The sequence below is a fragment of the Dunckerocampus dactyliophorus genome, chromosome 5 (genome assembly GCF_027744805.1).
Source record: "Dunckerocampus dactyliophorus isolate RoL2022-P2 chromosome 5, RoL_Ddac_1.1, whole genome shotgun sequence".
Taxonomy (NCBI): domain Eukaryota; kingdom Metazoa; phylum Chordata; class Actinopteri; order Syngnathiformes; family Syngnathidae; genus Dunckerocampus; species Dunckerocampus dactyliophorus.
Window position 1 is genome coordinate 3,167,438 of NC_072823.1, and position 14,387 is coordinate 3,181,824.

Here is a 14,387-nt window from a genome sequence, read left to right on the forward strand (position 1 = left end):
CCGAGCAGGCTTCATCAATACATGATCAAAGACTAGGTGGGAACAGCTACAACAACTTCCACATTTCTGGGAAAAAGCTGTTGAGCTATGTGGGCATTTCTTGTAAACATCTAAGATCAAAAGCACGTCGGAAAAGCGGTTAGCACGTCTGCCTCAAAGCACAAAGGTTCTGGGTTAGAATCTCGACTTTGACCTTAATTTGAGGAGTTTGCATGTTCTTTAAATGTTTTTTGTCTACTGTATATGTGTCCTGTCATTGACTGGTGACCAGTGCAGGATGTACCTCTTGCCCAAAGTCAGCTGGGATAGGCTCCAGCTCACCTGTGAACAGGATAAGTGGAACGTGAATGAATGAATTTGTAAGTCGGCTGTGTTCTCGGTCATCCCAAACATGTTCGATGGAGTTGAGGTAAGGTCATTCACATTCTTCCACACCTCAACACAACTCATCCAGTTGTGCCTTTCTGGATCATGCCGTCCGCTATGCTTGAACAGGAACTAATGACCTGCAGCGCTGCAGTTTGTTTCATAGATGACTAAGGTATTCCTGGGTTTGTGGTTCTTGTCAAAAACATCTGTATGCTATCATTTTACGATACTGGCAGAGGAAAGCAAGGACACCGCTTTTGACAAGAGTCCTTTCATTCCTACAACTTACATACGGTACAATGATTGTGTTACCATATGTTATTGTTGACAACATTCCATCCACCTTTGACTGGCAACCAGTCCACGGTGTGCTCCACCTCTCCCCCCAAGCCACCTGGGATAGTGAGGATAAGCGGCATAGAAGATGGATGGATGGATGGAGTGATTCCATCCACCTCTCTCGGAAATGTGAATAAACTTTCTTTGGAAACTGTTCAAAACATGCAACAATTCACATTAGGGATATACACATCTTTAATAAGACAGTGGAACAGCAACATTTTTTAATGCCTTAAAAGTTGAACAATCATCATGCATGACGTTCCTCAAGACCGGAGCTTTACTTTGCATACAATTGTTGGTTTCTTTGGCTTTGGAAATCCAAAGAAATAGTAGGCCGACCAATGTGTTGCAAATGAATATGGTTAACCTTAGACCACTGGACAATGGATCCCCACACATTAGCTACTCAGCATTCAGGGTCCCACAAATTTGCGGATTTTCAGTCAAATAAATATTTTTTCCAGTGAACAATGGCAGTTGAAGAGAATAGGTTCTGGAGCTCACGTCTCTTCAATACTGCATTGAAGTCGGGAACAGTACCCTTGGATTGACAGACCAGGATGGTGGTCCCGCTTTTCAAGAAGTGTGACCGGAGGGTGTGTTCTAACTAAAGAAGGATCACACTCCTCAGCCTCTCTGGGAAAGTCTATTCCAAGTTGCTCGAGAGAAGTGGACGACTGTCAATTGAACCTCGGGTTCAGGAGTCGAGCAGGTCCTGGTCCTTTAACACTGGACCAGCTCTACACCCTTGCAAGGGTACCAGAGGGTGCATGAAAATTTTCCCAACCAGTCCACGTGCTTTGTGGACTTGGAAAAGGCATTTGACCTTGACAGTGTTCTTTGGGGTGCTCTGAGAGTACAGGGTTTGTGGCACGCTTCTACGTGCCACTCAGTCCTTGTACAACCAGAGCAGGAGTCTGGTTTGCATTGCCAGCAGTAAGATGAGCCTGTTCCAGGGAAACGTTGGCCCCCACCAATGGACAGAATTTCTAGGCCTTAGGATGTCATCTCTGCTATTCGCGGATGATGCAGTCCTGATGACCTCATTGGGCTGGAACCGTCACGGTTTAATGGGAGGTTTGCAGCTGTGTCTGAAGCTTCTGTGATAAGACTCAGCACCTTCAAATCTGAGGCCATGGTTCTCATTCAGAAAAGGGTGGATTTTGATTGCTTCCCTACTGGGACTGCTGCCCCCGCAAAGAAAATAAATGGCCGGATGGAAGGGTGCTGGAGTTGACTCTAATCTAATAATACCAACAGTCACTTTTAGTGCAATGTTGATCCAAAATCAGAGGAGAACTTCAACATCAAGCTAGCTGGAGACTTTGGAGGGGTAGGAGCGAGCATACTGTATAATTGTAATGATTACTTGCAGATTTTCACCAATCTTTAGTAGGCGCGAAACGTACCTCCCGCAAAAAGCAGTGGTCTACTGCATGCGTTACATAAACTTCAACAGTATTTTACAACCAGTAATGCTGAAATTAAAAAGCATAATTATTTTGCTACCTTGGAACTCGTTTAAGTCGACATCCCTAGGACTGGTTCACTCACATCGACATCAGCTGCAGTTTTCGATGCTTATTTCGATGCTTATTATTGGGCGCTCTTACTCTATATTTATGCAAAATTTCAATGGGGGCATTTTGTTATTTGCGGAAAGAGGGATGAAAGAACGTCTGAGAAGTCTACCGCAAAAGAACAAAAAGGAGCTTTGGTCCTACACCAAAGCGGCAGTTCCTTTCCTATTTCCCCTCCCACACTTTGTTTGTTTTTATTGATTCTGACATAACCAAAACATCTGCTTTATGAATGAAACAGATATCTTTGTATGTGGGCATCATTTTTGCGTATAAGGAAAAAAATGAAAATGGATTAATAAAGTCCAATTTAGTTGTTTTTGTTGGAAATGACACATAAAGTTTTAAAGTTTAGACAACTTGGGGAGAACAGCATGTTGCGCCCGCCAAGGTCACATCCAACAGATGCTACATTGTTACTGTGCTAAAACTGGGACCAAGACCCCAAATTTGAGGTCAGCTGCTTGGGGAGTGCCAATAAGAATCTTGAAAGCCCCCAAAAAACATCTCCAGCTGCACTTCAAGAAATCTGCATGAACACTAACAATGTCTGTGAACATCATGTGTGCAGTCTTGAGCTGGGAAGGATGTGGCTCCCCACTAAAAACTATAAGTCAGCCAATATTTTGTTATATCCAATAGCCAGCTACACGGGTGAGCGACGTGTTCGCATTCAGAGTGTCTCCCACGATTTAGATTGGCTGTCTTGCTAGTAACGGATCTTGTTAGTACTGAAGATAAACTTACATAAATGTCCGTGTAAATGAATGCAAAACCATCAAGACTTTCCTGGATGCTTACCTTTTTTAACACGCCTTGGTTAACAAGGAACCACATCCTCTGGAGGACTAGTTCATCTAACTCCTCCATCTGTAACCTCTACGAAGAGGAAGAAGAGGAGAGCACTGTTCATCAATAAAAGAATGCACTAATGTTTCAAGAATGCATGCGTGTTGTTGAAGGCGGGAGAAAACAACATGAGTACACCAAGTTGCAAAGTAGTTAGAAAACAATACGTTTGCTCGCACATTTACCATTTTGCTGATGTTTGATAGTTTAAAAACTTCCTCACGATGAATCCTGATGGTGTAGTTGACAGGGAAGTTGTGCTTCTGCAACAAATAATGGAAAAAAGTCATTAATATTTTTAGTAGTTTTGCTTTCTATCTTGTTCTTTTGTTTCTTATTTACCAACACTTTAACCACGAACTGAACTACTGTGTTTGTGTGGTTGGTGTCTTTGTTTTACAACCAAGAATGCCATCCATCCATCCACACCTTCTCCCTTTCATTCATATTTTTTTACTACCCAAGTGGGGAAAAGAGCGCTTTTTTCAAAAGTTTAAACTTTACAACTGTCTGTAAGGCCATGAATGCACCCTGGTTGAGTTCTGACTGGTGACTGAATGAGAAAAGGAAATGCAGGGGAGGGCTGTGTTCCTTGAGACATGAGAGACGTCTTTTGAAATGAAATGAAACATCTGAGAAGAAAATAAGAGTTTAAGCCTGTATAAACAGATTGCTTTGACTTCTTTGCCAACGACGCTGCCTCACCTGTATTCAAGATATGTGGCGAGAAATGAGCAAACAACAAAAATGTTGAAAAACATTTTCAAATAAAATGAAAGTATGACATGAAAGTAAGAAATGAAACGAATTTCCGCAACGTAAGAGTCCTTATTTATAAATAGAATCTTTTTGTAGTTAGAGCATAGAAAACCTGTTTAGAACCTTCTAAATACAGTTTGTGACATTATTAGAGCCCTCTCCACTTGAAATAACACCCCGATCGTCACCTTTGTACTCCTATTACCCAATACAGTAGACAAAATAAGACAAAATAAGCGATTTAAGACATAAATAAGACTCATGCACGTCTGAGTGAGGGACGGATAGGAAGTGACGTCAGAGTTGATTTTCAGCTTTACGTGGCTGTAAAAGTAACGGCGGCCGTAACAGTAGCCCGCGTTCGTATTAGGGGTTATTGCACCTGTTGTGAGATCATTCAAACCTGCAATGAAAGCCTGTTGCTCCGGTGATCGAGTCTGGTCCTTGTGTGCCTCACCGAGCTTTACAGTAACAATGCTGATTTACGTTAACGTAACTGAAATTTCATAAACACGAAACGTCGGAAAACGAGGATCATTGTGCTGTAAATTACAATATACGTCGAGTGAAAGTGGAGTTTGAAACAATATAAAAATGATGCTTCAAAATGGCAATAACAGAGGTAGATCTTGAGAATCTACTGGAACGTTGGACGCCAAAAATGACACCACATAATCTTTAATACGGTGCAGGGAACTCACTTACAACATGAGTAAGGCTCCATACTTTAAGTCATCTGTTTATGTGCTTTGGTAGGTGTTAGCAATAGAGTTTGAATGGGCTGAACAGTTAAACTTTTAATGGCCATTGAGGTAATTACATTAACTACCGTGTCTATTTGGGGAGAGGTGATTATTTGTTTGAAATGGAGGACTGGCAATTCATTGGAGCACGGATTCTACTAGAGCGACGGTCACTATTTGAGGAAATAGTTTTACATCTCATGTCATCACTCTCTCTTTTGTGAGAAATCATTTTTCTGACATTTGGATATCAGACCCAAATCTAAACAGTTAATAATCTGCAAGGCAGTCATAAACATTTGCATGCAACATTTCCTCGTGATTACAGCTGCTGTTAAACCGCAGCTTCCTGGCTCGTCTTTGCTCTATTCTCCTTGTTTTTGTTTTGACATCCACTCGAAAGTGGTAATCACCAGTTAGATTGCCAACAAAAGGAATAGCAGCATCTGTTTGGAACAGTCTCAGACCTCTCATACTGATAAACCAGCAGAGATTTGCACAGATGTAAACACTTCTGTTTTTGTTCTCCTTTAGTATGAAATGCAGTAAAAGATCAACAAACAAAAAACTTCATGTCATATGGACCAGTCCACAAAAATGTAAATGTTTAAAAAATGCACACAAGTAGTGGCCTCCACTCTAATTATTCGCAGGGTGCTCATCCACTTGAAACAAGTAAGAAAAAATGCCCTTGCGCATTTTACATATTAATGGCATTGTCTGTGCAGCACCTCCAAAACATTGAGACATTACCTTACATTACATTACCTCAACACTGCATGAAGTCATCAAGTCAGCCATGGCATGTCTGACATGATAGAGTGAAAAAAGGTTTTCCTCTCATTCCGTGTGGAAGTGGTAAGTTTTTGGCTTCGGAAGTTTAGAAAAAATAAATTTGAGGCCAACTGGTGGCCGACTCAACGCCCTGCAGCATAAGAGTTGCGCAATGTGTTGTAAACAATGAATAATAGGAATGTAGAAGTGAATAGAGACGTGTTATTTCATGTCTACAAGGTTCTAATAATGTTAAAAACTGTATTTAGAAAGTAATAAACAGGTTTTCAATGCTCTAACTACAAAAACATACAATTTATTAACACTGAATCCTATATCGCGGAAAATCATTTATCACTGTCAGGTCTGGAACCAATTAGTTAAATAAGTCCCAGATGTTTTTCTTCAAGGCAGCCATGTTTTTGAACCAATCTTGCTCAAATATTACACACATGTGGTTGTCAGTCACCTAAAGGCGTGTACTAAATTTCATGGTGACTCGGTGAAACACCTTAATGTTACAGTGGGTGTTTTGTAGCTTGCATTGAGCTGTGGAAAAAATGTCAAGTCAATCCAACATTGGGGTTTAATAACAGCGCCATAATGTGGTATACTTTCAGAAAAATAACAGCACAGGCAACACAGTAGGAGGCGCCTGTTTTGCCAAATGTAGTGAGTCATGAGTAGTTAGCCCACAGGTCCCAAAGTGGGGTTTGGTGGGTAGGGTGTCCGTGAATGCAAATTAAAAACAGTGTGACTACATTAGCGCTTAACACTGAGACTTACATAATGCATCTGAACGCCTCATGTGGACAGCCCTGCGCAGCGCAGCGAGTACAGTGCAAAAGAAAGAGACAGAGCATGATGTAGTTCATTGTTCCGGGTGCATTATATGAACAAATAAGTACGTTTGATGATTATGTTGTGCATTAAAAGTGTTTCATCTGGAAAATTTCGTTTAAATTGCATGTTAAATGAGAGCTGCTCTTCTTACATGGTGCTGTGACTAATTGTGCATTTTGTGAGCTGGATGAGCCTGTAATTTCTTGATGGATGCACTGACTATGTTAGAAAGCCCACAATTTAGCATGCCAATGTTCTTTATGCTTCACTGATAATGTGTCTTTCTTTGGGCGTTGCGGCCACTTTGAACAAATCATATGCTGTGTGACGCAGATTGAGATTTATGTGTGCGTCTTTCTCCGACACTGCACAGGCAAACGTGTATTTTCTATTCTTCCTTCCACCTCGTCCTTGTTCGCAAATGTTAATGCTGTGCGTAAATGCATTGAGATTAGGTTTAATAGTGTGCGTTTTTGTTTGGTGCATTACCTTACGTCTATTTAACTCACAAGAGTCAAATGAACTTCATTTCCTTATTGAGTTCTGTACTTATGTGCCTTTGTTTTTATAATTATTAATAATGACTATGTTTATGTGTCACATTAGCATCTTTTTTACGATTATTCTTTGTATGCCATGTTGTTACAGACCACAGTAAAACACACAAAAGGAATAAATCACAGTTCACCACAGTTTGTAATAAATAATATGTTATAAAACAGCTCCTACAGCGCACACGATCCAATGTACTTTAAACCAGTCTGGCACATGTTCTGGCGTGTATGCATACATTGATGAAGGGACGGTTAACAAGGACACGCTCTTGTGTAAAGATTTTCTTTCCTAAAAAAAACCCACACAAATCTGTAATCATATATTAATTAATTAAATATCTCAAATGAAGATTGTGCGCTCATTGTGTGTTTATGTTTTATACGTGTGCAAGAATAGGGGGTACATAGCTTCAGGTCAGGTGAGCAAAATACCAATAAAATAAACCAAAATACCAATTATACAGCCATGTAAGCTCTCGCTGTACTTTGTAATTAAAATGATTTAAAATATAGCACAATGTAAATGTGAGATTGCAACATGCCATTATTGTCTTACCATGTAGCGTCTCCTATGGCTGAGACTGTCATTGATGGTCTTCAAAGGGGTGCACATGCTTGGAGGTGTTGGGGCCATCAGAACAGGCATGAGAAGAAACAGGCCTATGGGGATAAAACAGAAGACAAATCATCAGGAGACAATCGGGCTTCTATTTAACAGTATTTGTGTGGTTGAATTCGGACCTAAGGCTGCATTCTGACCATGTGGCTGCTTATGTGTGATCAATTATAGGCTTTAAAGACAAACCTAATGTGGATCACTGAGTTCAGCCAGAATTAATCAGGCCTCACCAAGAACCCCTAGACCACATGTCTAGGCCAAATCTGGCTTGTGTTGCAATTTCATCCGGCCCGCAGAACTGTTTGGAAAATAGCATTGAGTGGGACCGCTTTACGAAACAAAGTGCTTACAGAGCACTTTAACTATTACACCTTGTTTGTACAAAATAACACCTTAAAGAGGCATAAGACAGTCAAAAGTGATCATTTTAACTACAGCAAAGTATGCTCGGAAAAGCGTTATCTGTCCACCCCACAGCTGCAAACTCATCTCACGGATTGTGATGTTTTTGTGTTGATATAAAATACTGTAGCTTTCGCGCGGACACTGAAAGAATGATGAAGAGGTGGCCAATCAACAATCACGTCACTGAAACAAACAACTACGCCTAAACAACTATAGTCATATATCGGCGGGCTATCGGAAAGCAGGAATGAATGGACACAAAAAAAATGCACATTTTCCCCACTCCAATGTAAAAAAGAAAAAATGTCCATGTGGGTGGGCGGTAATGTCCAGTTTGGCCCACAAAAGTAGGCTTTGAGTGTTGGCCCCCGTGTAATTGATGGCCCCTGCCCTAGACCATAAGGGTCGTCTTAGAAAAAATAATTAATTAATGTTAAAAACAAAAAGTTAGGAGAGGAATTAAGCTATTGACCCGCTTCCCTGCCTGGGAAGAACAAGCTGCTACCAGTACCAGCAAATGCTACCAGTACACGCTTTACCAACCGTGTTGAGGGCCCTAAAGGTTTGTGAACTCCCCACATCATTAGTCAGTAAGACTGACAGCCTCGCCAACAGTTTCATCTGTTTCATCATCAAGTGGCTGGGCCTGCCCCGCTGCTTTTACACAAGTCTGTTTGACCTAAATATGCTGAAGCACAACATGACATTTCCAACCTGCATGGGGCTGCGCCAGAGAAGGCTGGGCAACGCCGCAACAGTTTTGGTCCAAAGTCAACAAGAAGCAACTCAAGGCCATGGTGGTGAATGAGGTCAAAAGATTGGAACATGAGTGCTTTTACATTAAGGCAATATCCCAATCTAACCAAGCCTGTGTAAAGCCCTGAAAGAGCTAGGGGAAGAGGCTAAAAAGGCAAGCTTCTGGCTATGGCTGAGGAGGAAGGACAATAGTTGAGGGTTCACACCCCAGGAAAGGCAGCTGCACGGAGTAACGGGGGGACACCCCCTTCTATACCACTTGGCTGTGGCTCAGGGCACAAAACATTAGTGAAAGGCGGCACCAGCTGACGACCCTGCAGCCGCTCTAACGGCCACGGCAGGAAAGAACACCTTACATGTGTGATGACTTGAAAGTCATTGTCACCTATTTTGGAAGTCTTATTGCCTGTGAATGACTATATTTTCTACTTTTTCCCAGGGTTAACTGGCATTTTATAGTATAAAAGCATTAAAACCCCGAAACACACTGCTTTTCAACATTTTTTCCATCATCCATCGTGTGTAATTGTGTACATCTGCAGATAAAAAGCTACCAATTTCTGTCACTGTCACAAGATCTCGTGTCACAAGAGATTCAAAGATGACCAGATTTCTCGTTCAGAAAAAAAATGTCACGTGGGCCTGGGATGATAATGAATTAGTTAATCACACAATAAATGAAAATGGGCTCGATAACTCGATAATCTGCATGTTTGTCTGTTCTCCTCGTCTCTCGGCTTCACTCCATGCTTTGGTTTCAGCACCTTGGTGCTTTTGTTACAAAGTGAGCCATTTTGTTAGTCTTGCAGTCTCTTTGTCTCGGTGGGTGGAGGCGGGGCCGGTAGCATACACACAGAGTGCAGAAAAGTGTAACGTAGAAGAAATTAAATATTAAAAGCAGTAAACAACAGGTGAATGGACTAGAATGGCTCTCAACTGCCAAGGCTGTCACAGCAAAAACTAACCAGAAGCTACATCAAACTGAGCACGCAATGAATCAGTGCATTTGGTAGTGTAGTGGTAGCGGTGTCGCAAACATTTGTGTAGCTCACATGGGATCAATTCAACTCAATACATTCCCAATCACTTGGACTGGAGACTTCTCTGGAGTGTAGTCCACATATCAGCCTAAATCAACTGGGATAGGCTCCAGGCCCCTCTGTGACCCTGAACATAAGTATTGGTTAGGTAATGATAATACCTACTCTCTTCTACCCATATCACTTAAAATAAAAGAGGCAGAGTTCAGTCTTGGGCTCATCAGATTAGAGAATCATGTGTTTCACAGTGTGGAAGTCCTTGGGGTATTCTCCTGCAAACTCTATTCATATGTCTTTTTCTGTCACCCACTGGTGTCAGGAACTTCGAGAATGTCTGCATTCAGGATCTCTTCTCTGAGCTCAGCCAGAGTGAACATCATGTTCTTGGTCACCTCTTTCATGCTTCTCCTGGTTCTATGTACTATGGTGTTAGTAACAATGCTGCAGTGTTCCAGTAGCAAACCCAGGCTTTGCCCATTTGTTTTTCTTGACATGACTGTAGCTCAGGTAGTCACCAATCAAGGTTTATAAATAAGGAGAAATGAAAGAAGGGTCTAAATACTTGTTTGTGTCATACTGCAGTTTTCCTTGAGAAGGTCGCAATGCGCCCATGCATAACATGGGATGAAAAAGCAAAGTGTGTCTGAATACACGACAGTCAACCCTCGTTTATCACATTTAATTGGCTCTAGACCTCATGGCGATAAGTGAATTTCCGGGAATTGGCATTCAGTATTGATACATTCAATATTTTGTAGTTATGGCATAGATATCCTGTTTATGATCTTCTAAATATGGTTTTAACATCATTGGAGCCCTCTAGACATTAAATAACACCCATATACTTGCCTTTACATTTAATTACCCAATATAGCAGACATAATCAGAAAAATATGACGTATTAGACATAAATAAGCTCACACGTTAGCAGTTCCGTGCTGTTTTTTTCTGGACAGCGTACTGTACCTCCCGCGATGGCGACTGTCTCATCAATGTATTGTAATGGTAGCTTTAACTAGCTTTACACTCGCATTACCCAATACAGTACACATAATAAGAGTAAATAAGCCATTTAAGATGTAAATAAAACTCCTGTTCGTGTGTCTCACAGTAAAGGTGTTCACTAGCAGGCCTTAATGGTGGGCGGACAGGTCTGTAGAGGACAGAAAGTGATGTCGGAGGTTCAGAGTTGAGTTTTAGCTTGTGGAGTGTTATGGCCCCAACATCAGCCCATGTTATTATTATGATTATTATGTTATTATTATTGAGCCTGTTGTGAGATCATTTAAACATTTTCTGGCCATCACGTCTGGCCCTCATCTCACCGAACACCGACACCTAGTAGAATACAGTACGACATTCACAATTAGAATGCTTCTTCTACCTTGCATTTGTGTTTTAGTTCATTTGTTCAATTCATTTAGTCATTTTTATGCTTGAAACTGCTTAATTTAGACCAAGAATAAGTACAATTTGCTTAACTATGCATATGTTTCCACTAATAATTGGCAGTCTTCAAACACAAAACAGAGATCATTTATTAATGAATTATTTTGTGAAAAACTACAATAAAGTGAGGGCGCAATATTTGAACCGCGATGTAGCGAGGGACAACTGCACAGGTTTTGCTTCTTCTGATAGATTTCACACTTACAATTTGGTCATAAAGCAGGCTTATCAGCCTGTCATTATGGTAACGGCTGTGCACTTCTTTGTTCATATAAGTGATGGTGTTGCATGCCCTTAAACAACCGTAACTTACAACAACTCATTGTCGTACATATAATTAACATGTCTGTGAAGATTCCCAGCCGTCCAGGTCATGCAAAGATCAAGTCACAGCCAGGGCAACTGGACTAAAATGTGGAGCCATACAAGCCATAAGTCCGTCACGAAAGTTTCATTTAATACACGCATATTTCACCTCTCAGCCACAAGCATTCTTCTTCAACATATTTGTACTGTTACACACGCTTTGTTTTCACATACAACATTTGCACTTGGAACTACAAGTATACTATTCCATGATTACATTCTCATTCTGACTAAGCTTTTGATGATGACATATGTTTTTCCATTACAAGGTTTGGGATTACTCAAAAGCTACTTTGGTTTTGTGAAACAGCCAGTCGAATATTGCAGACTTCTGTCATTCAGGTAATTTGGTAATCTGAAGACTTCTCCCCATGCACTTTCTTTAACCTAAATGCTCAACAGGGCTGCCGTCTGTCATGGTCCTTGTATTTATATTATTATTTTATATATATTAATTCATATTAATTCAGCAAGAACTACAAGTGCACCTCAGGGGAAGGCAAAATTCCAGCAAAACTAAACAAAAGTGGAGACCAGCATCGTGGATCGCCTGTCCACACTGGAATGTTTTCGGCTCGAAACTGTAAGGTACTTCCTTGTTTCAGCCTTTCATTCACATGTCAACGGCGTTGTTAGTTTTTCAGCCTAATTGGACGTTAATATGTGACGTTCTGCAGGACGGGAACGAGTGTTCCCTGTCCTGCGCTCTTATTTTGGCGGGCTGTGCCTTCTCCGGGGAGGAAGAGGCAGCCGCTTCTCGCCTGGTGGCCGCGCACCTGCGGCCAATTAACATTAATGGCAGATAAAAGGCCGGTGCGTTCGAATGTGCGGCGCTGGTTCATTATTATTGTCTTTGTTATCCATGCTTCTCGTCTCCAAGTCAGTGCGGTAACTTAAACAATTTACTTACCTGTACTACTTGCACCTTTGTCACAGAGCCTTTCCTCTGTCGCCTTTTGTTTCTCCTGCTTCTATAATTAAAGTACCCTTACTTTTTGCACTCCGTGGCTTCGTCTCTGCATATTGGGGTCCAAACCACACCGAGAACGTGACATAATAGATGCATTCAATAAGACAAATTCAAAGGGAAAATGTTGAAATTACATAATAACAATCATGTTAGTTGACTACTTTGAATGGGGACACATTTTGCTGACACACACACTGGAAATCTCAAGAATTTTACAAGTCAGAGTCGAGTCCCGAGTCATTGATGTCAAAGTCCAAGTTTAGTTGAAAGTCTTTAATGATGTTGTCAAGTCGCATCCAAAGTCATAAAAATTGTGACACGAGTCTGACTCAAGTCCAAATTGGATGACTTGACTGAAAAATTGTGAGAGTTGTAATAAAGACCATAAAACAATTGTTAGTGACATCAGAAACAGTCTGCAGAAAGCAGAATTGAAGGGGTCGCGATCTACTGTTCATAGAAGACTTCATGAAAAAAGTACAATGGCTACACCACAAACATATTAAAGTCAGGATGGGGTATGTCAAAAAGAGATTAGCCTAAACAATTTTGAGACAAAGGTTTTATGGACTGATGAATTTTTAAGGTTCATCTCTGTACTTTTTGCCAAATTCTTCTGGTGTAACCTTTGTGCTTTCTTTCGGGTTGGGCATCGAGTCTTCAGCATTGCAATTCTTCCGGGATCATTCAAACGTTATTATTTCGAGCTCTAATTTCGATGCCCACTTCATCGACCGGTATAGAAATAGCTTCAAACAGCAACAAAGCAGAAGCCGCCGAGCACCAACAAAGAAGAAGTGGCTAAAAAGTTTGGACACTGTGCATTGGTTTCAGGACCTTGGCCCATTTGTTTCAATGAACAGAACAACGGCATGAACGAAGTGAGCCCGTTTGTCAGTCATACAGTCTCTTTGTCTCGGTGGGGGGAGAGGCGGGGTCGCTAGCATGCACACAGAATGCAGAAGAGTATAACGTAGGACAAATTAAATTATTAGATTCCAATATATTGGCATATTTTTTTTTATATCTTTTAATTGTATTTCTCTTAAAAGTAATGTTAAACTCTCATCTCGTCTCGTTCTCATAGACTCAATCTCGTGTATTGTCTCAACCTATGAATTCAGTGTCTTGTGACACCATTAATGCACACACACACACACACACACACACACACACGCACACACACGCACACACACACACACATATATATATATATATATACAGTTTGTACGACATTTATTACTAACCTACTACCTAAATCAGGAGGAGTCAACTAAAATTCAAATAGGTCCACATACAGAGAATTTTGTCAAGTGAAGGTGAGAGTGTTGCTGATAAAGAAGCTTCCTGCTAAATGGAGTAAAAAGTGGCTAGCATGGCCACCGACAAAAAGGCTGCCACGCCAAAGCAACAAACTCTGAACTTTCAGAAGAAAGACAAACATCCAAAAGAGAGCAAAAAGGCAAGGTGGATCACTGAAAAAGTAGGTGAATGTATTGCTTCAACAACTGGCAAAAAGTACAGGCAAAAACATACCTCGTGATTTAAAACAAAACCCAACAGCTGCAGGTTTCACCCGGGATATGTGGAGCTCTGATGGTTAAAGTGTGCCTCGTACACGTGGATCGAAATTATTATATTACAAAATAGTATCTATAACCAAAGACACAAATTCCAAAAGAAGAGAGTTCAAAAACACAGGAGCCTGAGGTCAAATACTTGTTGAGCTTTGGAGTGTAACCAATGTTTTTGGGAAAAATGGAGCTTGTAAAAACACAAGACCTTGGGAATTTGAACCGCCGTTGTGCATGACATCCTCAATCGCCAGACTTCAACTCGGACAACGTAAGACTATGAACTATTAACTCCGTGCATATTTTTTCAATTTTTTTTGGCTTTCTGGCAACACTAATTCATAAATACATTTTTAAAAAGCAGAGTACCCTTATGCTGCTCAATTTACAGGCCC

The 14,387-nt window shown here is 40.9% G+C and overlaps 1 protein-coding gene across 6 annotated transcripts in view; it reads right to left on the reverse strand.

Annotated features, from left to right (window-relative positions):
* il34 (interleukin 34) overlaps positions 1 to 14,387 on the reverse strand; it is a 70,311-nt gene that overhangs the window by 17,248 nt on the left and 38,676 nt on the right. For all 6 annotated transcript variants that reach the window (XM_054775305.1, XM_054775306.1, XM_054775309.1 and 3 more), the window contains 3 exons: positions 7,370 to 7,473; positions 3,326 to 3,403; positions 3,093 to 3,170 (listed from right to left, as the gene is read on the reverse strand). In XM_054775305.1, the coding sequence (XP_054631280.1) occupies positions 3,093 to 3,170; positions 3,326 to 3,403; positions 7,370 to 7,473 (260 nt within the window). The remainder of the gene's footprint in view (positions 1 to 3,092; positions 3,171 to 3,325; positions 3,404 to 7,369; positions 7,474 to 14,387) is intronic.